General features: G+C 50.7%; 12 protein-coding genes across 12 annotated transcripts; 5 read left to right on the top strand and 7 right to left on the bottom strand.

Annotated features, from left to right (window-relative positions):
• Positions 1-54: 54 nt before the first annotated feature.
• YALI1_F03948g (uncharacterized protein) lies at positions 55-3,051 on the top strand (the record flags this gene model as incomplete). The annotated part of the gene is made up of 1 exon (XM_504914.3): positions 55-3,051. One exon carries the CDS (start codon positions 55-57, stop codon positions 3,049-3,051), a length of 2,997 nt encoding a protein of 998 aa, XP_504914.3.
• A 312-nt stretch (positions 3,052-3,363) lies between these two features.
• On the bottom strand, positions 3,364-3,945 carry YALI1_F03909g (uncharacterized protein; the record flags this gene model as incomplete). The annotated part of the gene is made up of 1 exon (XM_504913.3): positions 3,364-3,945. The coding sequence occupies one exon, from the start codon at positions 3,943-3,945 to the stop codon at positions 3,364-3,366; it is 582 nt and encodes a 193-aa protein (XP_504913.3).
• A 138-nt stretch (positions 3,946-4,083) lies between these two features.
• Positions 4,084-5,445, top strand: YALI1_F03908g (uncharacterized protein; the record flags this gene model as incomplete). The annotated part of the gene is made up of 1 exon (XM_504912.3): positions 4,084-5,445. One exon carries the CDS (start codon positions 4,084-4,086, stop codon positions 5,443-5,445), a length of 1,362 nt encoding a protein of 453 aa, XP_504912.1.
• A 1,179-nt stretch (positions 5,446-6,624) lies between these two features.
• Positions 6,625-7,629, top strand: YALI1_F03883g (uncharacterized protein; the record flags this gene model as incomplete). Its single annotated transcript, XM_504911.3, has 1 exon — positions 6,625-7,629. One exon carries the CDS (start codon positions 6,625-6,627, stop codon positions 7,627-7,629), a length of 1,005 nt encoding a protein of 334 aa, XP_504911.1.
• A 351-nt stretch (positions 7,630-7,980) lies between these two features.
• On the bottom strand, positions 7,981-9,434 carry YALI1_F03855g (uncharacterized protein; the record flags this gene model as incomplete). The annotated part of the gene is made up of 2 exons (XM_504910.3): positions 7,981-9,288; positions 9,432-9,434. The coding sequence occupies 2 exons, from the start codon at positions 9,432-9,434 to the stop codon at positions 7,981-7,983; spliced, it is 1,311 nt and encodes a 436-aa protein (XP_504910.1).
• Positions 9,435-9,992: 558 nt separating this feature from the next.
• On the bottom strand, positions 9,993-10,685 carry YALI1_F03842g (uncharacterized protein; the record flags this gene model as incomplete). Its single annotated transcript, XM_504909.3, has 2 exons — positions 9,993-10,441; positions 10,502-10,685. 2 exons carry the CDS (start codon positions 10,683-10,685, stop codon positions 9,993-9,995), a joined length of 633 nt encoding a protein of 210 aa, XP_504909.3.
• Positions 10,686-11,406: 721 nt separating this feature from the next.
• YALI1_F03830g (uncharacterized protein) lies at positions 11,407-11,874 on the bottom strand (the record flags this gene model as incomplete). The annotated part of the gene is made up of 1 exon (XM_066094437.2): positions 11,407-11,874. The coding sequence occupies one exon, from the start codon at positions 11,872-11,874 to the stop codon at positions 11,407-11,409; it is 468 nt and encodes a 155-aa protein (XP_065950509.2).
• A 1,113-nt stretch (positions 11,875-12,987) lies between these two features.
• Positions 12,988-14,550, bottom strand: YALI1_F03803g (uncharacterized protein; the record flags this gene model as incomplete). The annotated part of the gene is made up of 1 exon (XM_504908.3): positions 12,988-14,550. One exon carries the CDS (start codon positions 14,548-14,550, stop codon positions 12,988-12,990), a length of 1,563 nt encoding a protein of 520 aa, XP_504908.1.
• A 1,410-nt stretch (positions 14,551-15,960) lies between these two features.
• Positions 15,961-17,124, bottom strand: YALI1_F03778g (uncharacterized protein; the record flags this gene model as incomplete). The annotated part of the gene is made up of 1 exon (XM_504907.3): positions 15,961-17,124. One exon carries the CDS (start codon positions 17,122-17,124, stop codon positions 15,961-15,963), a length of 1,164 nt encoding a protein of 387 aa, XP_504907.1.
• A 1,283-nt stretch (positions 17,125-18,407) lies between these two features.
• Positions 18,408-19,706, top strand: YALI1_F03765g (uncharacterized protein; the record flags this gene model as incomplete). The annotated part of the gene is made up of 1 exon (XM_504906.3): positions 18,408-19,706. One exon carries the CDS (start codon positions 18,408-18,410, stop codon positions 19,704-19,706), a length of 1,299 nt encoding a protein of 432 aa, XP_504906.1.
• Positions 19,707-20,169: 463 nt separating this feature from the next.
• Positions 20,170-21,399, bottom strand: YALI1_F03735g (uncharacterized protein; the record flags this gene model as incomplete). The annotated part of the gene is made up of 1 exon (XM_504905.1): positions 20,170-21,399. One exon carries the CDS (start codon positions 21,397-21,399, stop codon positions 20,170-20,172), a length of 1,230 nt encoding a protein of 409 aa, XP_504905.1.
• A 1,311-nt stretch (positions 21,400-22,710) lies between these two features.
• On the top strand, positions 22,711-24,540 carry YALI1_F03722g (uncharacterized protein; the record flags this gene model as incomplete). The annotated part of the gene is made up of 1 exon (XM_504904.3): positions 22,711-24,540. The coding sequence occupies one exon, from the start codon at positions 22,711-22,713 to the stop codon at positions 24,538-24,540; it is 1,830 nt and encodes a 609-aa protein (XP_504904.3).
• Positions 24,541-25,077: the final 537 nt, after the last annotated feature.

Genomic DNA, 25,077 nt, shown 5'->3' with positions numbered 1-25,077 from the left:
TACAACACCTTTCATCACTACGATACAACCAATTAGTACTTCGCGACCATCGTCATGTCTTCGCGCCACAACAGTTTGGGAATGAGGTCTCGTTCCCACGGAGCGGCTAAACATCAAGCTACAAGTACAGCTTCATTACGGCGTCAGAGGACCGCTACAGAGTCGCCTGCTCCAGATGCGATAACAACGTCCACATCAGCTACAGCGTCGAGCCAGCTACAGAAATCAATTTCGGGCGAGAACATCAAAGTGGTGGTTCGAAGTCGGACGCGAAACGAGCGGGAAAAGAACCAGAACTCGGAGGTGGTGGTGGACGCGTGTGAAGCGGATGCTACAGTCACTGTGAACGATAACCAGCGCCAAAAGACGTTCACAGTGGACCAGGTTTATGGCCCCGAGTCGGACCAGAACATGGTGTATGATGGAGTGGTGGCCCCGGTGCTGCAACATGTGATGGACGGTATCAACTGTACGATATTCGCCTACGGTCAGACAGGAACAGGCAAAACATACACCATGGTGGGAGATGTGGAGGGCCAGAGTGACGTGGGCGGATTGTCGCATGAGGCCGGAATCATTCCCCGTGTTATTCATTCATTATTCAGACGTCTGGAGATTGAGGGGCTGGACTACGCCGTCAAATGCACCTTTCTGGAGCTCTACAATGAAGATATCAGAGACTTGAACGATACCACGGAGAAACCCAAGACGGTGAAGCTATTTGTGGAACGTGATGGAGTCAAGGTGGATGGTTTGGACGAGGTGTATCTCAATTCCAGTGCACAGGGTCTCCACGTTCTCAGAGAAGGTCTCAGACGAAGACACGTTGCTGCCACGCAAATGAACGATCATTCCAGTCGGTCACATATGGTTTTCACACTCACTCTGAGTATCATGGTGCCGGGATCTATGGAGGTTGCTCGAACTGCTAAAATCAATCTCGTGGACCTTGCAGGTTCGGAAAGTATCAAAAACTCAGGGGCAGTCAACAAACAGGCCGTGGAGGCTGGAAAGATCAACAAGAGCCTGTTGACCCTTGGAAGAGTCATCAACGCTCTTGTTGACAAAGCCCAGCATGTTCCTTATCGAGATTCTAACCTCACTCGTCTTCTTTACGACTCTCTTGGAGGAGGGACGCGCACATACATTATTGCGACCGTTTCTCCCGCGCGTGTGAATCTTGAGGAGACTGTCAACACTCTGGAGTACGCTTCTAGAGCCAAAAACATCAAAAACAAGCCCCAGATGAACCACATTCAAAAGCGCATCTTACTCAAGGAGTTCACGGTGCTCAACGAAAAGCTGCGCTCGGATCTGCTGGCTGCTCAGAAGAACAATGGATTCCAGATAGCAGAGGCAAACTACCGGGCCATGGAGGCTGAATTAGCTTCGTTACGCACTCAGACAGCCGAACAGCAGCGAAAGCTGGATGTTTTTGACGGCCAGATGAAACGCACGCGTGACGACGCGGAAAAGTCGCAGGTGTGTTATCTCGAGGCTAAACGGGAGCTGGACAGCGAAAAGTCCAAAACCAAACAGGCCCAGAGTGCCCATGAGACCCTCAAGAGCAGTATGGCGCTTATGGCCAATCAGACATATGGACATGTCTCTTCCATGCGGTCTTCCCAGCAGCAGTTTGAGAACGCGCTGATGGAGAAGCTCGCGTCTTCTTCCAAGATCCAGGTGAGCAGTCTGGAGAGTGTTTCTTCGTCGATAAAGCACTCGTTGGCCAACTTGGGCGACCAGTTTAAGAGTGTTCTCGTTACTCAGAACCAGAGTGCGACGACGACAGGTGAAATTGTGGCTGGAATCGAGAAGGTCAAAGAGGAGCTTGCAGGCAGGGTTGCTGCTGGCCTGGAGGAGGCCGCAAAGAGTTGGGAGAAGGGTATGGTGGGTCTGCAAAACGAAATGAGGGGCTTCTCAAAGCAAGTGAGTGACAGCACGGGCAAGATCTCCATGTATTTGGAAGACGCGTTCAAGGAGCTCAATGGAGGAGTTGATCGACAGGTCACGGCGTTTGACGACAAGCAGTCTATTGCCGAGTCCGAGCTGGCTTCTCTGGTTCGACTTCTGGCATCTGAGAACCAAAAACTCTCTGAAAAACTCAAGGCCCATCAACACCATGAGAAGCAGTCGCGTCAGGAACTGGTCAATGATGTTTCCAGATTGATCATATCCTGGGGACAAACTCAGGACCACTCTTCATCAGAGCTGTTTGGATTGCTTGACCAAAAGGTGCAACTGGAGAAGAAACAGGCAGCTGCTGTGGGCTCCGCATTGTACGATAGCCGATGCACCGTCAGTTCCAACTACAATGCCTTTAAAGATACTATGGGCTCTGCTCGACGGTCTCTTTTGGCTTCTTGTGCTGCTGCCAAGACTGCTTCCGATAGCAGTGGGCTCTCTCACAGTGCGTCTGAGTTGACAGCGGAGGCCAAGATGGCTCTTGAAGAGCGACAGCAGGCTCTTGTTGGCCAGCTGAGTGCTCTGTCTGAGGCCGTGGCCAAGGCCCGACTCGAAACCGATCATGCCCAGAGTGCTGTTCCAGATGCCCTGGCCAACTTGCAGACTTCGACTCAAGCTAGTCTGAACGGTCTGTTGGCTACTCTTGTCACTCCTAGTTCTCAAGCTAAGGACATTGATGGTGTTTTGCATGTGGTGGACCCCTTCAAGCGGTCTATTCAGCAGTCTGATAATGAGCTGGAGACTTGCGTGAGAGAGATGTTGACGACGTGTGGAGAGAGTGTTCCTGAGACGTTATCGTCTGATCAGCCAACAGCATTACCTCTTATGCAATACACACAGCCACCACCAGTCAAAGCCACCAGATCAACCTCAGTTCCTGCTATTATTGTGCCTGCATCTGTCAACGAATCTCCTCGAAGAAAACGATCGTATGGCCAGTTGGACGACAAGGAGAACGAGCTGCCAGAGAAGGGTCTGGCTCAGAAGACTGCGTCGTTGCAACTGGGCCCAACCGAGCCGCCGCAAGGTCAGAGGCAGAAAAGCATTCCCAGGTTGGTGCCTCCGAGGAAGTATAGAAAGCAGTAGATGTTACATTAGTCATTAATATTATTTATCTTATCATCAACTGCGAGCAGCGCGATCCAAGCACCGCCATATGAGCGGGGCGACTGTTCTTATTCTGCTTCTACTGCAGAGTATTTCGATAACAAGCACAGGTATCGAGTGTACCGGCCCAAGGCATTGTACGGCGTCTGATATGCCTGTGCTGTTTCTACAACGTGGAAACCGTGGTCTGTCCATACAAGTCGAATTGTCGCTACTAAAACGCGCATACTTCTCAATGCTGTATAATAAATAAGATGGGATAAATAGAGCCTTTATGGTCAATGTTTGGGGTCACTCTTGGGAGTCCTCCACTTTGAAATCCCCCTCTCTGATAGGCATCTTGCTAACAATCTGATGGAGCAGATCATTTCTGGACTTGAAGAAGTCTTTAAGCGTTCTGAGATCCATGGTATCCAGTTCTGCCGCAGAAGGACCCCCGTCCATGTCCAGATATACAGGTTTCGACTGGATACCCTGGATAGTCAGGCGCATGGCTTTACTCAATTCGCTGTTCTTGTCGTCGATCACGTCCCCCAGCGAGTCAACTTTCACATCGGTCACTTGCCAGTCAGGAATCTCCGAGTGGAACTTGGTCACCCGCGTGCCTGTCTCGTCAAAGTCCACGTATACGGCTGGTCCTGCGTCGTCTATGGGCTCGTCGTCTGCAAAGATATACTTGACGTTTGGAAAGTGTTCCGATTCGGGGTTGCCGGTATTTGTGTCTCTTACCGTATGTGTGGACTTGTCGTTAGCCACTACAAAGTAGGGCTGCGATAATTGACTGGGTGTGCCCATTGTAGTGTGGTATTTGTGGTGTACAAGTATCACTGTAAGTTCATCTCCATCAAAACCACTTGCATGAAGGAGGTGCATGGGCACACTCACTCACACTCTCACTCTGGAACAACTCCCAGCTGAAAAAAGTCAAAGTGAAAATATGTAAGTTCAGTTGGTACACCCTTTTTGAAAGCTTGACACTCCACGTCACGTTAAACACACATCTTTTGAAAAATGCTCGACATCATCCAGTTCCTTGAGGAGAAGGGCGGCAACCCCGAGGCCATCCGAGTGTCGCAGAAGGCGCGAGGCGACCCCGTCGAGATTGTCGACGAGATCATCGCCGACTACAAGGCCTGGACCAAGACCCGATTCGACCTGGACGAGCTCAACAAGGAGCAGAACAAGATCCAGAAGGCCATCGGTCTCAAGTTCAAGGCTAAGGAGGACGCCAGCGAGCTGCTCAAGGAGAAGGACAATGTCGTCGCCAAGAAAGCCGAGCTCACTAAGCAGGAGCAGGAGCAGGATTCTGCCCTCCGGGCCAAGGTCAACACCGTTGGTAACCTTGTCCATGAGTCTGTTGTTGTTTCCGATAACGAGGACAACAATGCCATCATTCGAACCTTTGCCAACGACGGCTTCGACCCCGCTGTCAAGGGCAAGCTTTCTCACCACGAGGTTCTTACCCGACTCGATGGTTACGATCCCGAGCGAGGAACCAAGATTGTCGGCCACCGAGGCTACTTCCTCAAGTCTTACGGAGTCTTCCTCAACCAGGCTCTGATCAACTACGGTCTGGACTTCCTTACTAAGCGAGGCTACGTGCCTCTGCAGGCTCCCATGATGATGAACAAGGACGTCATGGCCCGAACCGCCCAGCTGTCGCAGTTCGACGAGGAGCTGTACAAGGTCATGGATGGCCAGGACGAAAAGTACCTGATTGCCACCTCCGAGCAGCCCATTTCTGCCTACCACGCCAATGAGTGGTTCGAGCGACCCGAGGAGCAGCTACCCCGACGATACGCTGGCTACTCCACCTGTTTCCGACGTGAGGCTGGCTCTCACGGCAAGGACGCCTGGGGAATCTTCCGAGTCCACCAGTTTGAGAAGATTGAGCAGTTCTGCATCACCGACCCCGAAAAGTCGTGGGAGGAGTTTGACCGAATGATTGATGCCTCCGAGGAGTTCTACAAGTCTCTGGGTCTTCCCTACCGAGTTGTGTCCATTGTCTCCGGCGAGCTGAACAACGCCGCCGCCAAGAAGTATGATCTCGAGGCTTGGTTCCCCTTCCAGCAGGAGTACAAGGAGCTTGTTTCTTGCTCCAACTGTACCGATTACCAGTCCCGAAACCTTGAGATCCGATGCGGCATCAAGAAGCAGAACGAGCGAGAGAAGAAGTACGTCCACTGCCTCAACTCCACTCTTTGCGCCACCGAGCGAGCCCTGTGCTGCATTCTGGAGAACTACCAGACCGACGATGGTCTGCGAGTCCCCGAGGTTCTGCGACGGTTCATTCCTGGCGAGCCCGAGTTCATCCCCTACACCGCTGAGCTCCCCAAGAACTCCACTTCTCAGAAGCAGGCCGCCAAGAAGTAATTGGTGCCACATGTTTAGAGTAATTAATTGAAGCTGGCGTAGCTGGCATGGTTTGAGAAGCTTCAGGCTACAACAGGCGCTAGTCTGTTGCATTGTACACTTGCAGATAAGAGATCCTTTGGAGTCGGTGAGAGAAATGAGAAGATTCAAGAGCCTTGGCAATGTCTATCACCTTCTGATCACGGTGTGAATGAGTAGTTCTTGAACCTGGTGACCTTCAGGTGCACCAATAATAGCTGGAGCGTCATCAATTAAGAGGCTTTGACGCACGTTATAAAAGTACAAAAAGTGGTTAAGTACAAGTACGATATTTTCGACACTGGTGCAAAGTATGCATGTCCACCAAGAAAGCACTACAAATACTGTAGGATCTCCCACTATTACAGTACATACTGTACATGCTGTAGGTATATAATATGCATGCCGATGACTATGTACTGTACTTGTGGAGCGCATGAAGGGAATCAATCTCACTTACGGGGCTAACATGGTGGGTATATAGATGGATAGGGTGCAACACCCATAATAGTGCTGTACTTGTACACTGGGCAGGACATAATCACACTGTGGGTTCATCACTGACAACCCAGTGCAAGTTATAACTCAGATGTACACACGCACGTATTGTGCACACGCACGTATTGTGACTACGACCGTCAGTAGAAGTAGAAGGTATATCATTCTATGTGTACTCCTAGTTCAATTTGTAACTTCTCGCCAACCCTCTCGGCCCTCCTCTCCAATTAATATACCACAAGCCTGGTCCCTCACCCAACGAAGATGTCCGCTTCGGCGGCAATCGACGAACTCTGTTGAGTGTACATAACGCAAGACTAATGCTGGGTGGATAATGTGGGGGGGATCCCTTACCTGTACGCAGACGCGGCTAAAAATGCCTTTTGGAGCTAGTCCGAGGAGTTGCGAGGATGAATGCTCCTTTGGAGACAGCTTGAATACGATATTAGGAAATAAAAGTTTCAGCTCCACCTCCAAACACCTGCAGTGGGACCACTATTATGCGGTTATTGATGCATCTCCCCCACACGCGCCCCGAGACTAGCCCGACAAACCCAAAGTTCAAATCTGGGGTGAGCCGCAGGCCAGAGGATAAAGCTAGACCGATCTCTTTTCTGGCACTCCTTTCCAACACACCAAAACCCACCCTAACACATACACAGCATGCTCTCATCCACTCTCAGAAGCTCCGTCAAGGCCCTGCGACCGCTGCGGGCCTCCCGGGACCTGTCCTACGGCTTCATTGGTCTGGGTCGAATGGGTCTGCCCATGGCCCTCAATTTGCAGAAGAAGCTGCCCGGTGTCGACGCTGACTCCAAGGTCAACGTGTTCGACATGAACAAGGCTGCTCTAGAACAGATTGCCAAGGACAAGGATCCCAAGGGCGCCCAGCTGGAGGTGCTGGGCTCTGCCGTGGACGTGGCCAGCAAGTCCGATGTCATCTTCACAATGCTCCCTGAGCCCGTCCATGTCCGAGGAGTCTACACCGACCTGGTCAACAACCTCGGAGACAAGACCTCCAAGATCTTTGTCGACTGCTCCACCATTGACACTCAGACGTCAATTGAGTGCGGTAAGCTTGTGACCGACAAGGACGCCTCTGCTGCCTTTGTGGACGCCCCCGTCTCCGGAGGTGTCGTGGGAGCCGAGAAGGGCACCCTCACCTTCATGGTCGGGTGCAACAAGGACAAGCAGCAGGTGTACAAGCAGGTGGAGGAGCTGCTCAAGCTCATGGGTGGCCGAATCGTCAACTGCGGCACCCAGGGCCAGGGTCTGGCTGCCAAGCTTGCCAACAACTACCTGTTGGCTGTGACTAACGTTGCCACTGCTGAGGCTTTCCATCTTGCTGAGAAGCTTGGATGCGACCTCAAGCTCTTCTCAGACATTGTCAACTCCTCTTCCGGTCGATCTTGGTCCTCCGAGGTGAACAACCCCGTCCCAGGTGTCAACCCCGCTACTCCTTCTTCTCGAGACTACGTTGGAGGCTTTGGTATCAACCTGATGCGAAAGGACCTGGGTCTGGCCATCGATGTGGCCAAGCAGTCTGGATCCTCCATGCTTGTGGCTGACAAGACTTACGAGGTCTATCAAAACATTGAGAAGGGAGACAACTACCAGGGCAAGGACATGTCTGTTATCTACAAGTTCCTCCAGGATCAGGATCAATAAAACAAATACAAGTTTTAAGCTGACCCAATGAACTGTGAAACGTATTGCATAAACATTTCATGGATCATGACTAAATAATGAATGATGATGTATGACTTACACCCACTGGTTAGGCTCACTTGGTAAACATTTATATAACAATGTGGCTGCTGGTTGTAACTGTCTGTGTATTGGAATGTGTGTTGTCTCTATTAGGCATTTTCTACCAAACGTCTTTCTATGACGGCATGTACCGTTGCAAGTTATTCGATCTACTGTAGATGTTAGATGTTAGTATGTATACGAAGAAGTCCCCGTCAACCTCCACCTCATTGATGTATTTATTATAGTCATACGTTAATGCTTCTATGCTTACAGGTAGAGACCCTCAAGGTTCTCCTCCACCTTGTTCTTCATGACCCGCTCTTTAGCGGTTCGGAAATCCTCAGCAGTGACCCGCATTCGTCTCTCTCGCAGAGCAAGCAGACCTGCCTCGGTGCACATGGCCTTGATGTCGGCTCCAGAAAGTTCATCCTTGGAAGACACAAACTCCTCGAGATCAACATCGTCGTTGAGGTTCATCTTGGAGGTGTGGATGCCCATAATCTTTCGCTTGGTGGTGGAGTCGGGATTCTCAAACAGAATCTTTCGGTCGATTCGACCAGGTCGAATCAGTGCAGGGTCCAGCGACTCAATCTTGTTTGTAGCCATAATTACCTTGACGTCTCCTCGGTCGTCGAATCCATCCAGCTGGTTCAGAAGCTCCAGCATGGTCCGCTGCACCTCTCGCTCTCCGCCAGACGTCGACTCGTATCGTTTGGTTCCAATAGCGTCAATCTCATCGATGAAAACAATGGACGGTGCGTGTTCTGCGGCAATCTGGAAAATCTGTCGACACAGTCGGGGACCGTCTCCCAAGTACTTTTGGATCAGCTCGGATCCAACGATTCGCAAAAATGTAGCAGAAGTCTGGTTGGCGACGGCCTTGGCCAGCAGTGTCTTTCCGGTTCCGGGAGCGCCGTAAAGAATGACTCCCTTGGGGGGTTTGATACCCATCTCTTCATAGAGCTCTGGATGTGTGAGTGGCAGCTCCACGGACTCCTTAATTTCCTGAATCTGCGACTCCAGACCTCCAATATCGGCATACGACTCTGTGGGGGCCTTGTCCAACTTCATTACCGAGACCATGGGGTCGGCATCGTCTTGCAGCACTCCAACGACAGACACAGTCTTGTGGTGCAGCAAAACAGAACAGCCGGGTTCTAGAAGATCCTTATCAACAAAAGACATGATCGAAACGTAGTACTCGGGGCCAGAAGTGGACGAGACAATGGCATGATCGTCGTCGATGATCTCCTCCAGAGTGCCCACGCCCATGGGAGAACCTCTCAGAGTGTCAACCTTTGATCGCTCCTCGGCAACCTTGTCGTCCAGCGGGTTGAGACGCTCCTGATTCTGCACAAACTCTTCCTCCAGCAGCAGATGATCCTTGATTCGCTCCATCTTGAGCAGCTTGAGCTTGCATCGTGTCGTGGGGTACACGCCGGGCAGTTTGTTGGCGTTTTCGGGGCCCTTCTTCTTCTTTCGATGCGATCGTGTGTTCACGGGAGGCTCATACTTGGGCTTCTCGTTCTTCTTGTCGTCCTTCTTCTTGTCTCCGGGGAGTGATGGTCGGTTACCCTGGGGTTAGTACTGATTGTAGTGGTCATTCGCCACCTTGCGAGAATTGGATCAAAACCGGATTTTGTGACAATCGGCGTGTCGTGGCAACCGTTTGGCCACCATCCATTGCCCTCCAAGCGCAGAAACCGCGCTATACTCACCATGATGAATGTGTTGTGTTGTATGAGTTTGTAAGTGCTGGAACCTCTCTGGCTTGGCCACTGTGGTTTTGAGTTGTGTGTTCCCTTAGGCACACACAATTCAGTGCCGGGTAACTGTGATAAGTACTGCAAGTGAGTACACGATCAGACGTGCGTACAAGTAATCAGAGTACGGATCCAGACGATTTTTCGGGTGAGGTGTGTTTGCCACCCTTTGCTACTACCACCACGTGACCCCTTTTTTTGTCGATTCATACATTATTGTGCAAAATGTCCCATGGAATGTTCTAGGCACCATGGTAGAGATGAGTAAGCATTAAGCGAGCAAGCTACTATACCAATAGAAGTTAACGCTGAGGTTATGAGACCTGGTTACTGCTACAGTACTAATAGAAGCAAATTTGTAGTGACTAACAGTCGTTACTTACCCATTACTAAATCACACCCTTCAATACATTGCAACCATGACGCCATGACGCCACATCTACAAATAAATCTACTTGTACTGTGTGCTACTCATACGCCCACTGATATCAAGACTTATGCATATAAATTAACAGCCTAGTTCAGAAGCTCCTCGACCACTCTCTGCTCGTCCTCTTGAGACTGAGGCTTCTTGATTTGCAGCTTTTTGAACACGGCGATGATCTTGTCTTTGCCAAAACCCATGCTGGCGAATCCCTCAACGGCGTCTCGATCCAGGCCAAGGCGTGCGATCTCGTCTTGATCTCCTCCAGCGTTGCCACCGGCGTACTGGGCTGTCCATTCTGCTGCAGTACGCTCAAAAGCGGCCTTGTCGGTGAGATAGATCTTGGCCACCTCAGCATCCTGGGGGTCGTTGGGCTCGGCAGATTGCAGCAGCGACTGCAGCGAGATAAGCGACGATTTGAGCGTGAAGACAGGCGACCATGCGTCCTTGAGAATGTCGAGACAGATGGCGCCGGTCTGCGACGAAATGTTGGGGTGGTAAATGCGAGTGTCAAACTTCATTCGAGGAGGCTTGAAGGGGTCTGTGTTAGTTCGGCAGCGGCAGACATGGCCACATTGTCTGTGTGGCTCTCTTTACTCACAATCATTGGGGATCTGGATATCGACCACAAAAGTGCCGCCCTGGTAGGGAGTGCCGGGAGGCCCGTGGAAGGTGCCCTTCAGATGGGAGATGTCGGCATCGTTGATGGCCTGGATGGTGATGCCGGCTTCGGAGTCGGACCGCACATCCTCCATCTCTCTGGCTACTCGTCGGGCTCGTGACATTGTCTTTGTTGTATTTCTTTTCCTGTTGATGAGGAGGAGAGAGGGAGTCTCATAATGCTGCGCCTGCGATAATAGGTCCCAACCTCAAAAGTGGTTAGGTTGCAGCGGGTGGTGTTGCGGGGCACGTGAGGTGAGACTTTGAAGCAATGCTGTGTAGTGTATGTATAAAGATGGAAGGTTGCCTGGCGCATTTGAAGGTATTTGGCGCACTTATCTCACGGCTATTGCTACATACTACAGCTCCTGTTGCTGTGCCAAAAGATGGTTGCTCAGAAGAGTCTCTCCATCGCAATTACTGTAACGGACTGTCGAAAACTTTATATGACAGATACGACGTGGGTTGAGGGAGTGAAATACAGTGAAATAAAACTGATCTAAATTAAGCACTGGAATAAAAGCCTCTCCAACTACCAGTCGCACGCACAGTAGTTGATCTCTTGAATACTCAAGTACTACTTGCTTAGATTATTGCAGAAAGTTGCTATTAACGACATACTTGATATATTACAAGCCCCATTTCCATATGATTACTTCACTAAAACTCAGCTACTACTGTGAATGTTCTGTGCTTCTGCTCATACTTGTATGCGGCGATGGGTCTGGTTCTTCGAGCTCTACTCTCAAAGCTTCGGGACCACTCAGACCTGAAACAACAGCCACTGCTCGACAAAATCCTCGACAAAATCCTTCACAGTCTTGTCTAAACTAACCCAATCATTGTCTAGCACCTTTCGGGTTTACTCATTGTCTTGCCCTTGAGATCGGGAACCTCTTTGTTTACTGTATCCCGCAAATCCTGGTTGCACAACTTGGAGACACACGGCATAAGTCGCTGGTTGTCGAGGTTCTGGGGATGGCAGACACATGAGCTCTGACCCTCGGACGTATCTTGCCCGGGTGTGGTAGACAAGTGACCCTGAATGATGGTCCCATTAGTGGTGGAGTTGGGAGACTTCGCGTCTAGAGCAATACCACTACCAAACACGTAGCCGGGGTTGACGGTGGTAAGGCCAAACGAGGGCTTCTCAGACTTTATGAATCCCCAGGCCACCTTCCCTGCATACTTCTTGGAGCCCATGTAGGATACAAAAGCGTTGTCCTTATGAGAAGCTTCTCCCCATGCCACGGGAATCCACGACTCCTCGGTTACCAAGGAGGAATAATCGTTAGCCTCGTTCTTGTTGAGCATGGCTGCGAACGATGAGGTGATTTCCACGTGGGGAGCGTAGGTATTGCTTGACGATGACGACCTTGAGAACAGTCAGAGTTCTGTTGACGGAAGGCTCAGTAGATCCTTGACGGGGTCCTCGACATTGAAAGGTGAAGGAGAGGCGGTATGGAGCACGTATTTGATGCTTTTGAAGCCGAGTCTTGAACCCTCTTCAGATCGAACGTCGGAAACCGTCTCAAAAACCAGTTGTCCGGACTTGATAGCCTCGGAGAAAGCCACAGCTAGTCGCTGACCCTTTTCTTCTGATGGGATAATTCCCATGACTTTGTGATTGGCCTGGAGGAGTTTATCGATACAGTTGCCAGCAACGAAGCCAGCAGTTTACAATAACCAGATGCTCATGAATGAGCTAGAGATACCACTCCATGCGTTTACTTTGCACATGTTGAACTGAGCGGGGCTATATGTGATCCTAACTACGGTATATCAATGGCAATTCACTCGTGTTTGCACATAATTATTGCCATGGTGGTTACTATGGCTGGATTCCTTGTGATCGTCAAATTTCATATTTTCGACTTACTGTACTGTTTAGCTACTGCTTGTACTTTAGTTAGGAGTTTGTTTATAAGGGGGAAAATCTTCACCTGGGGATCTTAGTTCAGTGCTCTAAAGACATGTCAGGGAGATGAGAGAAACATCAGGGGATATCCTGAGCCCTGTAGAAAGGAAATATGCTGTATCAAAAACAGGCTATAGTGTTAAGTCTCAGTTTCTCTCAAATCACTGCTCCAGCCTTGAGTGCAATTTATTAGGAGTATAGTTGGTTTTTGTTGGACTCTGTTACAGTTTGAAGTGTAGGGCTGAGCTGAATCATCAGCAAGGAATGATCATGTTGCGAGACGTACTCACATGTGGAAGGGCACTTCAATTCTGGGAGAATTGTGTCTTCATAGTGTATATCTATTACTCCTACTTGTGTTCTATACATAAGGATGTGACTACAGCACATGTATAATACAAAGACATCCCGACTACGTTCCTGTATCTCGTACACTTGATGCTCGACAGTGTCTCGCACCTCATTAAATAACAACTCATAATCATTAACTAATTCAACACATGACTAAATTAGTCCTTCTTGACGTAAAGGTCAACGTACTCGTCAATGTCCATGTTGACAATATCCTGGTTAGAGGCAGCGAGAATCTTCTCAACCTGTCCCTCAGGGAATCGTCCACGGAGATGTCGAGCAAACTTCTCAAGGAGAACGGGGGTACCCTCCTCTCGTCGCTGTCGGTGGCCAATGGGGTAGTTGACCTCGATCTCGTCGAGCACGGTGCCGTCCTTGAGAGTGATCTCGATGGCGTTACCGATGTATCGCTTGTCGGGGGCGTGGTACTCCTCGGAGAATCGCTTGTCCTCAACACACTCCATCTTCTCTCGGAGGGCGTCAATTCGGGGGTCGGAGGCGATCTCGTCAGTGTAGTCGTCAGCGGTAAGTCGGCCGTGGATGAGAGGAATAGCAACCATGTACTGGATGCAGTGGTCTCGGTCAGCGTAGTTGTGCAGGGGACCCTTCTTGTCGATGATTCGCATGGCGGCCTCCTGGGTTCGGATCTTGATGGAGGCAATGTCATCGGAGGTCTTGCCAAGCTTCTTGAGCTCCTCGTGGAGCAGCATGGCAGACTCGCAGGCGGTCTGGGCGTGGAACTCAGCGGGGAAAGAGATCTTGAAGAGAACGTTCTCCATGACGTAGGAGCCGTAAGGTCGCTGGAACTTGAACTCCTTGCCGCCAAAGAGGACATCGTAGAAACCCCAGGTCTTGGCGGTCAGGATAGAGGGCATACCTCCCTCACCCTTCTTGACGAGCAGAGCCAGGTTAACGGCTCGAGAGGTGGCATCACCGGCAGCCCAAGACTTTCGAGACATGGTGTTGGGGGCGTGTCGGTAGGTTCGGAGAGACTGACCGTCGACAAAGGCCTGAGAGATGGCATCAGCGGTCTGCTCTCGAGAGAGGCCGAGCATGCCGGAGACAACGGCAGTAGAGGCGATCTTAACGAGAACAACGTGGTCGAGACCGACTCGGTTGAAAGAGTTCTCGATGGCGAGACCTCCCTGAATCTCGTGGGCCTTGATCATGCCCTCGAGGACATCCTTGACCTTGAAGACCTTGCCCTCAAGACCGGCCTTGGCGGATCGAGTCTGCCAGTCGGCAACGGCAAGGATACCGCCAAGGTTATCGGAGGGGTGTCCCCACTCGGCGGCGAGCCAGCAGTCGTTGAAATCGAGCCATCGGATGATGGTACCAATGTTGAAGGCACCTCGGACGGGGTCAACCTGGTAGTCGGTACCGGGGACCTTGGTTCCGTTGGGCACAATGGTGCCGGGAACAACGGGGCCAACAATGTTGGCACACTGCTGGTACTTGAGACCCTCAAGACCACAGCCGAGAGTGTCAAGGAAACAGAGTCGAGCAGTCTCCATGGCGACGGAGGAGTCGATCTTGTAGTCATGGATGTAGTCGGCAATGTCCTGAACAACCTTGTCGGTGTTAGGTCGGGCGTTGTCGGTCATGATGGAGCTCATTCTGGCAGAGACAAATCGGTTAGAGGCAATAGAAGCGGGGGTGAAGGACTTTCGGTAGATGTTAGAAGCAGCTCCGAAGTTGGCGGCAGATCTGAAAGCTCGCATTGTGTGTCTTGATCCTCTCAATTGGGCTGGGGAAACAAGAAAAGGAAGAATAAACGGGTACTCACCTAGGTATATATATAGAAGAGAGGAAGAGAGAGGCCCCGGTGAACCCGCTGCTTTTCACTTTCCCTTTTTCCCTTGTGAAAAACCAAACCACCGGTTAGACAGCCTACAGCAGACAAGAGCTTAACCTTTGCCAAACAAAGGGGGCACTTGTAAAGCCAAAACTCAACCTACAGCACAGCACATACATCTGGGGTAGTCAACAACAGCACAACAGGTCTAGCCTGTTAGAATGGAGGCGGCGGCGGATCGAGCAGCAGTAAGTCGTGTTAAAACACTCAATTCAATGAGATGCATTGAATGATATACAACACCCCGGGTCACGTGACCGCCAACGCCCCTCCTGCCTACAGACCCTCAAGCGTTTCCCCCCCCTCCGACGTGTTCGATCTCCACAGGCCAGAGTTAATTCCAACCCTTCCCCAATTTCAGTTTGCTCGCACATCTTCCGACTCCACGCCGGCCCATAGCTGTTGCACTGGACAAACACGTTGGATTAGCCTTTTTCATTGAGAGCAGTATGATTTTCGGTCGTGGCTGAGTGAGTCACACACACATACATACCTGGAGATACCGCTCTTGTCCCCGGATTCAATTGCCTGCTAGGACGTTTGGTCCAATCCACGGGCCGCCTAGTGCCTCTCAGGCGTGTACAAACCCGACGCGGCAGACCACTGCGGCCGACTCGGCCCCGGTCGCCATGCACGTCCCCCAACCCAAAACGCTGTTTGCACGGTACGACTGCATGTGTTTCTTGTCCTCGACAGCTGTGACGGGTATCGCATTGTCCGGATAAAAGTCCGGATGAAACCAACCGACCCCGGATGAGAGGCGCGCGAGTAGAAATAGGGCAACTACGTGTTTATATAGCTTCATAGCGGCGCATCCGACTACACTACGCGTGTCACTGCTATCGTATCGCAACAACTCAGCATACTTGTACTTCGAAGAAGAAACTAATTACTCGTATTGGATTGGATTGAAATTGCTCTATCCTACAAGTAGTATCGTACAAGTATGCGCATTACAGGCACGTCAATAGCCTCCCATACCCCTCCTTCAAACGTCCATCACACTATCAAAAATATCCATTTACATATTATATATCTCGAGTTGGGAGCAAGTCCGCGTCGGCAGGATGTCTCCGAGCTCATACTTGTAGCACTTGTCAGTCAGTCCTCCATACAGGCAATGTTGCTGAGTGGGTGGTACTCGTACGAGTCCTCTGACTCAGCCCCTGAGTCTTGGCTGTTGAACAGAGTCTCATTCCTCATCATTCGCGACTTGATACAAATCATATTGTTCTGATTACCAATCTGATCACCAAGTCATCTCATCCCCCATACCTTAGTTCTCGTTGTTCCAGCTCAGGTAAGAATGGTCACCCAGTCTTCGGGGCTTGACCAGATGCTTACCCAGGAACAGCAGACCGACGACGGCACAAATACCGGCAACGACAACATAAGCAATGCCCAGGAAGGGGTTTCGGCCTCCCACGGCACTTCGTGTGGTCAGCACAAGCGACTTGGTGCCGTCATACTGGAGAACGGGGAAGTACAAGTCCACATCCACAGAGTAGGTTCCGACTGTCAGAGTGTTGTGATCCTGTCGCATGACGAGCTTTGAGAAGGTGGGCAGGGCAGCAGTTCGCATCCAGTTCTGGAACTCCTGCCATTCAGCAATGTTGGGCAGGTTCTCCTCGGTGTATCCGTCGGGGAACTTCTCGACCCAGAACGGAGGGGGTGTCACCTGGGAGGCGTTGTATGTAGTCTTTTTGAATCGGTTCTTGTCGGTTCCCCAGGCAATCCCATCGGTGGTCATGTCGTAAGTCACGTTACCCTGGTTTCCAGAGGGGTTAAGAGCCACAGGAGTATGGAAGGTGTCGTTGAACATGGAGTTGGCGATCAGTCCACAGGGGTAGTATGGCTTTCCATCCCGGTCTAAAACCAGGGGTTTGCAATCGTTCTTGTCTTTGAGATCATGTGCACTCTTGTTCTTTCCGTTCAGCTGGTCCTCATTGTAGGACGTCACATATCGTCGATGGTTCTGGTAGAAGTTGGTCAGTCGGTAGTACATGTAAATGGGGGCACCCATATCATGGGGCACATCAAACGTGAGTCTGCAGGTTCCGTTGTATGAACGACGCGACTTTTGCTCGTCGGTGCCGTCCAGAAGCTGCCACTGGACCTTGGAGGTGGCGTCCTTGGCGTTGAAGTGTGTGGTGATGTACTTGTCATCCATGGTTCTAGGCTCTGTGGTCGACGCCTGTTCATGGCAGTGGCTGTAGTCGATGATGATCTCCTGGACCTGGTCACTGCCGTAAATCAGCGCTCCTCCAAGAGGCGCAAAAATGACGGTGATACACAGGAGCAGGGGCAGCACCGTCTTGGGAGTGAAGATGGGCTGCCATGCCTTGAGCCGCTGCTGCCGGAAGGCCGTGTTGGGGGGTCGTCGCGACTTCTCCTTGGGCTCCTGATGCGTGGGCCGTTCGTTTTCACTGTCCGAGTCCATCTGTGAAAAAAATGTGTGGTGAGTGAATTTGTCCTGCTGGTGAGTGGTGCAGCTTTGGATAGAGTCAATACAAAGGGCGCACCTTTGGTCCCAAATTTTGGCAACAGGGTTTACAAGCTGTGTAGGAGAAAGGAGATAATCCGAGAAATGGAAGGGGTGGTAAATGTGGCGACATTGCCGGCCGTGTGAGACGTAGTTATGGTTGCTGTGTTGTTAGTTGCCTTTTAAGCAATGTGATACGTGTCCATCGCCACGTCCCAGACCACTCCGTCAGCGGCGTGGCGGCTGTGCTTCCACACCAACCTAACCTAAGGAATGCTATGCACAGCCCTTTCGTCAGGTATAAAACATTGGCAACTGTTCCCAATATAACTGTGGAATGTGTGAGTATTGGACAAGAACAGTACATTTTACTCGTGAATGTACAAGTACATATCTTGTATACTCATCACGTGACCGAGCGCTTCGTCAGGTCATAGTGTGTTCGTCAATCTATATCTGTCATGCTCAATCATCACTGTAACCACGGATAATCATCACTGTAAACCACGGCTTTACCATACAACGCCAAACTGTCAGAGAACGTTGAGCCGCACCCCTACACTTCCGAACACGTGACCCAGCTGCCTCCCACTATTCAGTGCAGTATCCTACAAGGACACGTCATGCAAGGGGAAGGGCTCACCAGCCACTGCAGGGTAACGGGCAGCCATGAATCCAGTGTTTGGGTGAGACAAACTGATAGAGAGAGAGAGAGAGAGAGAGAGAGAAAAAACCGAGTCGAGAAGGCTAAAAAAATAGCCGTTGAAGAGTGCTAGTATGGCGGGGGGAAGTGGCGGTTTATATACATGGAATCAGCAGCAGTGTATCCACAAAGGGGACGTAACACAAATGCTCACACCCATCTATGTCCCACACTCACACAGCTTCACTCTTGACATCCGCTTTCATCTCATCGAAACACTCAAGCTTATACTGTACAGTAGCCTACTCCGCCGCCGTACCTCCTGTATCTCCCACCACCAGAGTTTCTAAATAGTGGGATGAAAAGGTGAAGATGGTGATACCGTAGATGGGTGTTAGTAGTGGATAAACGGCCAAAGTGTGATATTTTAGTCGCAAGAATACCATACAATAGACACGTGGCACCCATAGCACCCACATCTACAGCGCTCGTACTGTCCTTGCTAACCCTATCATCCAACTTCCCAAACAAGCGTCTTCTAATTTTTCACCGCGTGCGTGCAAGTTTTTTTTCTGCAACACACAAAAGGGACGACAAAATGGCCAAGGAAGTGGAACCAAGCGACGCCGAGAAGAACATCGAGATCTGGAAGGTGCGAAAGCTGATCAAGAACCTCGAGGCCGCTCGAGGTAACGGAACCTCCATGATCTCGCTCATCATGCCCCCCAAGACCCAGATTCCACAGTACTCCAAGATGTTGACCGATGAGTACGGAACCGCCTCTAACATCAAGTCTCGAGTCAACCGACAGTCGGTGCTCTCCGCTATCACATCCACTCAGCAGCGTCTCAAGCTGTACAACCGAGTGCCCACCAACGGTCTGGTTATCTACTGTGGAGACGTGATTACTGCCGACGGCAAGGAGAAGAAGATGTCCATTGACTTCGAGCCCTTCAAGCCCATCAACACCTCTCTTTACCTGTGTGACAACAAGTTCCATACCGAGGCTCTGTCAGAGCTGCTGGAGTCCGACTCCAAGTTTGGCTTCATTGTCATGGACGGTAACGGAGCCCTGTTCGGTACTCTGTCCGGAAACACCCGAGAGGTTCTGCACAAGTTCACCGTTGATCTGCCCAAGAAGCATGGTCGTGGTGGTCAGTCCGCGCTGCGATTCTCCCGACTGCGAGAGGAAAAGCGACACAACTACGTGCGAAAGGTGGCCGAGGTGGCTGTCCAGAACTTCATCACAAACGACAAGGTCAACGTCAACGGTCTGATTCTGGCCGGTTCTGCCGACTTCAAGACCGAGCTGAACGGCTCTGATCTCTTTGACAACCGTCTGCACGCTAAGGTCATCAAGACTGTCGATGTGTCGTACGGAGGAGAGAACGGCTTCAACCAGGCCATCGAGCTGTCTGCCGAGACTCTGTCCAACGTCAAGTTCGTTCAGGAGAAGAAGCTGCTGACCCAGTACTTCGACGAGATCTCCATGGACTCTGGAAAGTTCTGTTACGGCTACGACGAGACTCTCAAGGCCCTGGATCTCGGAGCCTGCGAGACTGTCATTGTCTACGAGAACCTTGACATCCAGCGAATGACTCTCAAGAACAACGATGGCGAGGAGACCATTGTGCACATCAAGAAGGGAACTCCCACCGAGGAATACCTGATCGACAAGGAGGGTAACGAGCTGGAGGTGGTCGACGAGATTCCTCTGCTCGAGTGGCTAGCCGAGCACTACAAGGACTTTGGCGCCCAGCTGGAGTTTGTCACAGACCGGTCCTCCGAGGGTGCCCAGTTCGTCCAGGGCTTTGGTGGTATCGGCGCTCTGCTCCGGTACAAGGTCAACTTTGAGCAGCTCGTGGAGGAGTCTGACGACGAGTACTACGACGACTAAGAGACTAATGTGCATCACAAAAATGTTACGTAACAAAATTATAGTGGAGAGAGACTGGATGAACGACGTGACTCTCCGATTATAGATTATGGATGGGTTATTATTAGGTGAAATAGTTGATAGTGCCTTGCCACAACACTGGTAAATTAATACAACGGATGGTGACAATGACAACAAAACAATGAGCAAGTAAATCACAGCACACTGGAAGGCCAAGTACAGTCACCAGTATCTGTACAGTAAAACGCGACACATTAATTGGAGGCCAATAAAACTAACTACGACGCTTACTGTAGCTCTGGACATCAGAACAACACCATCCCTATTGGTCCAGTCGCCTACAGCGGTACAGGACGACTACATACAGCACACTTGAAATTCACTTGCTACTCTGACTGTACACCATTCATATGCAAATTGATAGAAGCTAATATACACCCTCCATCTGTCCATCCCTCGTTTTCTATTCATCATTTTCGTTAATTTTGTGCTTTTTGGCAACAGGGGTGGTAAACTCGGGCTTCACAGGATTCACTAACGGCTTGGACAATGGGCTGGGGGGAATGTTGGTGGACTTGGGGTGCATGGGAGGACGTGGTTTGGCAATAGGCACACTCCTATTATGCTCCAAGGTGCGCTTAATGGAAGGACTTTGGATGTTGATGTCAAACGCGGCATTCTGTGAAATGGGACTGCCCTTGTTGATATCTGCCGCAACGCTGGCCTTGAAGAAGCCCACGGGGATAGGCGATCCGTCCTCCTCCATTGCCTCAGCCGAAATGGGCAGGTCTTCGTCAAAGTCCTCAGCGGAGATGGAGGGCGAAGGGTTGCGTCCGGCCTTGAGCTGGGGCACTAGGGAGTCGAGGTCGAGATCGTCGTCGTCAAATGAGTAGTCGATGCCCTCGCACATGGCCTCTATGGACACGGCCTTGCTGCGGTTGCTGGATGTGTTTGAATGACCGTGGAGGCTGACGGAAGGCGCAGGAGGGGCAGGGGCAGGGGCTGGAGCAGGAGGATCCTGATTATGCGAGGTGGTGGATGTGGATGTAGATGCAGTAATGTTGGCAGCAGTGGCCTGCTCCTGCTTGATATCACGCTTGATGACAAATTCTGGCTTTCGAATCAGATTATTCTCATCAAACGTGTACTTGGCAGATCGCACCGTCTTGAGCTTGCTCAGGTATTCCGAGTCGTACAGACAGTTGCCCAGAGAGGGGCCAAACTGACGCATGGCTCGCTTAAATGCATCCGTCACAGCCTCCTTGCGCGACTTGTTGAGCGCCATGTCTCGCTTGGGGCAGTTCTCGACATTGCCGGACCCCGTGTCTTCCCGATAGGTGCCGTCCTTGAGATGGACACGAACAATAGCATAGACGCCCACGTCCCATCGCTTTGTGTCGGGGTTCTGGTCGCAGTAGTCGACCTCCAGCTTGATGATCTGCGACCGCCAACCGTTGAAGCCGAAGATCTCGTTGGCCAGATTGAACACCTTCCAGCCCTCCAAGTAGTGCACGCTTCGACCTCCCGGACTGGGCCGTTTGGAGACAAATTCGGGGCCCAGGTTGTGTTTGAGCAGATCAGACACCTGTCGCTCCTCGCTGCGCGAGTAAGGAATGTTGGGGGCGCCCCCAGAGCCCGTGGTGATGGCTTTGGGTGGATCAGGCAGCGCGTAGTGGTCTCCGAACTGTGGCATTGCTAGTAGAGCGGGTGGCGTTTTTTGATGCAATTAGGAAACAAGGTGGTTAGTGTTGTGGTACCGGCGGAAACGAAGTCGTTTCGTTACGATCAGATGCTTGTCACTGAGGAAGTAGTTTTTGTCAGGCACTTTTTTCTTACAACGAAAAAGCAGGTATCCTTGCAGGTGAACTTCTCTGGTGTGACGCGTCTATGTCGATGCAGGAAAAATACCTGCAATGTTATGATCAGAGTAAGCAGCTAAAAATGCAGTCTTAGAGGAGAGCAAGATATGGTACGGAGGGCGTGAAGATGGTGGGTGAGGAGAAAACAAGAGCAAGTTAGACATGAATAATGAGCATTAGCATTGCTTCAGCTTTGTCACCGCCCTTATAATCTTCTAAATAATACTCTTGAGGTGTTCCTGGTTCAGTCTTGAATTTTACAGTTTTAGTGTCAACACGTCCACACGCGAAACGCTCTCTCGATTACAAATTCAAGCTTGCTGTGAGAACGCGGCGGGCGTAGATTGCCCCTACAACATGGCACGTGACCGGGAGACGTAGATATTGCTCTTCACAATGCGGTAACATCACCAGTGAAGAATCTGCTTACGTACAGCACCTACTTGCCTATATAAGGACTTCCACTTCTTAGTCACCAACTTTAGTTACTTAGCTTTAGATGTAAATTTGTTGAGAGAAGAAGTCAGCTAGGGGTAGCTATTTCGATCTTCCCGAAATGGTGTAACAAAAAGAAGGATATAATTGGATAGATAAAGGAGCGATGTTTCATATAAAGCAAAAAATGTATCTCTTCAGCGTCAATAAGTGGAGTTGGCGGCGTTGGAGGGGGCAAGGGATAAGTAAGCGCTGTTGGGATATTAGTTGTGATTTAGTTGGTAGTCTGAATATACAAGTACTGTAAATAACGTGTGAGAGGTTGCCGAAACTATATATAAATAAATTGTGGGAGGTGGCAGTTTCAGGGTCGCCGAGAAAACTAATAAGACAATGAATCAACCGACCAATATAAATCAACTGCAATTACTCCATTCACCTTCCCACTCCCTCCCCCTCCCGCCCACCAAGTATTCTCCTCTAACCTGTCTCCATCCACTGATTGTTACTCAAGCTTTCTGCATTGTTGTTTCTGCATGTTTGGATAGCCTCTGAAAAAGATTCTGGAAGCTTGCGAGATCAAGAAGTGAACCAAAACAACCACATAACCGCCGCAACCACCGCTACTACTAACGAATCTGCATCATCCAAACTAGAAGAAACGATTACCGACACATACTCACACACACAACTCACAATACACACACCACATGGTCAGCGTATCGCGAATGATGCCGGTGCCTAGTGCCCGGTCGGAACCCATCCCATACCACAGTCTCATGACGCTGGTGATGAAATACAGATTTGGCAACATGTATCGGCTGCTGTTCACGCTTTGCTATCTGATTGGAATTGTGATTGAGGTGCTACGACGGGTGTTGGCGTCGTCAGATGACTCCTCATGGTGGTGGTGCCTGTTACCTCTACGAGCCTCTTGGCTACTACTGGGTCTGTTGCCGGTCGTCATCATGAGAAAGGCCGACCTGCACATACGGGAGCTGCCGTACCTGTCACTGGCTGCTGAGATCTGTGATCGTATCTTCTCAACCACGTTTGTCGTCACCTTCGCAGCATACATGCTGTCAGCATCCATGTTCTTCGGTTACTACACCAAGGCCATGTCGACAGAGAACTCGGCCTTCACCACCCGAGCTACCCCGTTGACCCAGCCTATGCTAAACGAGAATGCCCTTTACCTGATGGTGTTCCCAATTGCTCTGTCTCTGGCCCAGTCGGTGCTCCACATCGCCAAGGACATTGACAAGCTCATTGTACAGCCTGTGACCGAAGAACCCGCTCGACCCATGGAGAGACTCAAGCACCAGATGACCGACATTGTCAAAAATGCAGGCACTCTGTCGGCGGGCTTCTCTCTGGTCGTCTACCCCATCATGTTCTACCCCAGCTTCCGCACCAAGATCTGGAACATCACTATGTCACTGTCGGGCTACTGGTACGGACTCAACAAGGCACAGACCCCCGAGGTGTATCCCGGTCTACGATTCTCGCTGGTCATGGACACTTTCATCGCCTCAGCAATCCTGTTGCTTCTGTGGAATCTCGTCAACACCACCTTCTCCATCTACATGTCTCTGGGACCTCTACGCAAGGGCGAAGGAATCAGTGAATCGTCTCCCGACAGAAACGGAACTTTGGTATCGGGACTGCGAGACTCCAAGCACGTTTACCCGCAATCGGTGGCATTCCAGGAGCTGCTCTACGTGGCCCTCTTCTCTCCACAGGGACGAGTCCAAATGTTTGAAGATCTCAGCAGAGATCAGAGCATGTGGGTCGAGGTATACGCCGAGTGCAAGAAACAGATTGTAGCTGTGACCGAGGCAGCCAATTCGTCCATTGGTAAAGTCAAGTCCAAGCCGAAGCCCAACCCCTTTGACTACAAGGGCAAGCAGCAGGCCGACCTGGTGTCTACGGCCCGTCCCGAGGCTCCCCAAATCGTCATCAGAAGGGACAACATCTTCAAGAACCCCAAACCGGATTTCCCCAAGGTGGTTCAGGTGTTCCAAGACAAGGAGGCTACTACTTCCAACCAATTTTCCGAGTCTGTGTCTGAGCTCTTCAAGACGTTCACCGAGCTTCTGGGCGGCTACCAGACCCAGATGATTCAGCTCCTCAGACTTCCAATTGGCGCTCCTTTCAGACAGACCATCCAGAGACGATGTAAGCGAATTGTGCCTGAGCCATTACTCACTTGCAACGCCATCATGGCTCTGTCATTCCTAGTCTTCCACTCCATCGACGAGGACCGGTATGGAAGCGTGCAGAGAACCATTCCCGAGATTCTGGACACTTTGTGCCAGTCCATGGTTGCTCTAGACGAGCTGCTGCGAAAGCCCCCTGTGAGCTGGACCGACGTCAAGTTCAACCCTGACGATATCGACGAGGAAATGTCCGATATCGTTTTCATTCGGTCTTCGGCCCAAACGGCATTTTCTCGAATCGTGTTCCGGTTCGAGCAGTGGATCGAGGGTATGGATCTGACTCCTCTTGTCCAGCGAGAGATCCGCAAGCTTTATAGCTAGGCTGTAACTACGGTACGAGTAGCTGGAGGAGTGCTGCTTGTAGCTACTGTAGTCGAACTGTACATACAGCAGTCGAAGGAGGACATGTCTAAGGACAGGTGGAATAAGGGACTTTTTGAATAGGGCGGTCAAACATACATAGACACATCGAGTCATAAATTAATGCAACCAAGGCCGACGTAGACCGTAAAAGTACCGTCCTCGCACTGTAGCTACTATACCCGTGCTTGCAATGTCACTCTTGGTTGAAAACAATAAATTCAACTTCTGTGCGGCTTCTAACTCTAAACGGCATTATCAAGAGAGGTGGTTGGGATAATGTCTCTGACTATCGCACTAATGACGGTCGTTACATACCTTCATTTACCTGCAAACTATTCACGATATATATACCTCGTGTTCTCTACTCGTACCACCTTATACAGTTGTCCTCTATACGTGTGTCTCATGCAGGTGGATCATGTCGTGCATGCTACGATACTCGTACACCTCATAGACTCGAGATGCCAATAAAGTTGTGTCACTACATACACGTCA

The sequence above is a fragment of the Yarrowia lipolytica genome, chromosome 1F (assembly GCF_001761485.1).
Source record: "Yarrowia lipolytica chromosome 1F, complete sequence".
NCBI classification, from domain to species: Eukaryota; Fungi; Ascomycota; class Dipodascomycetes; order Dipodascales; genus Yarrowia; species Yarrowia lipolytica.
Note: the sequence above shows the minus strand (reverse complement) of the source record. Positions and strands in the feature narration are given on the sequence as shown.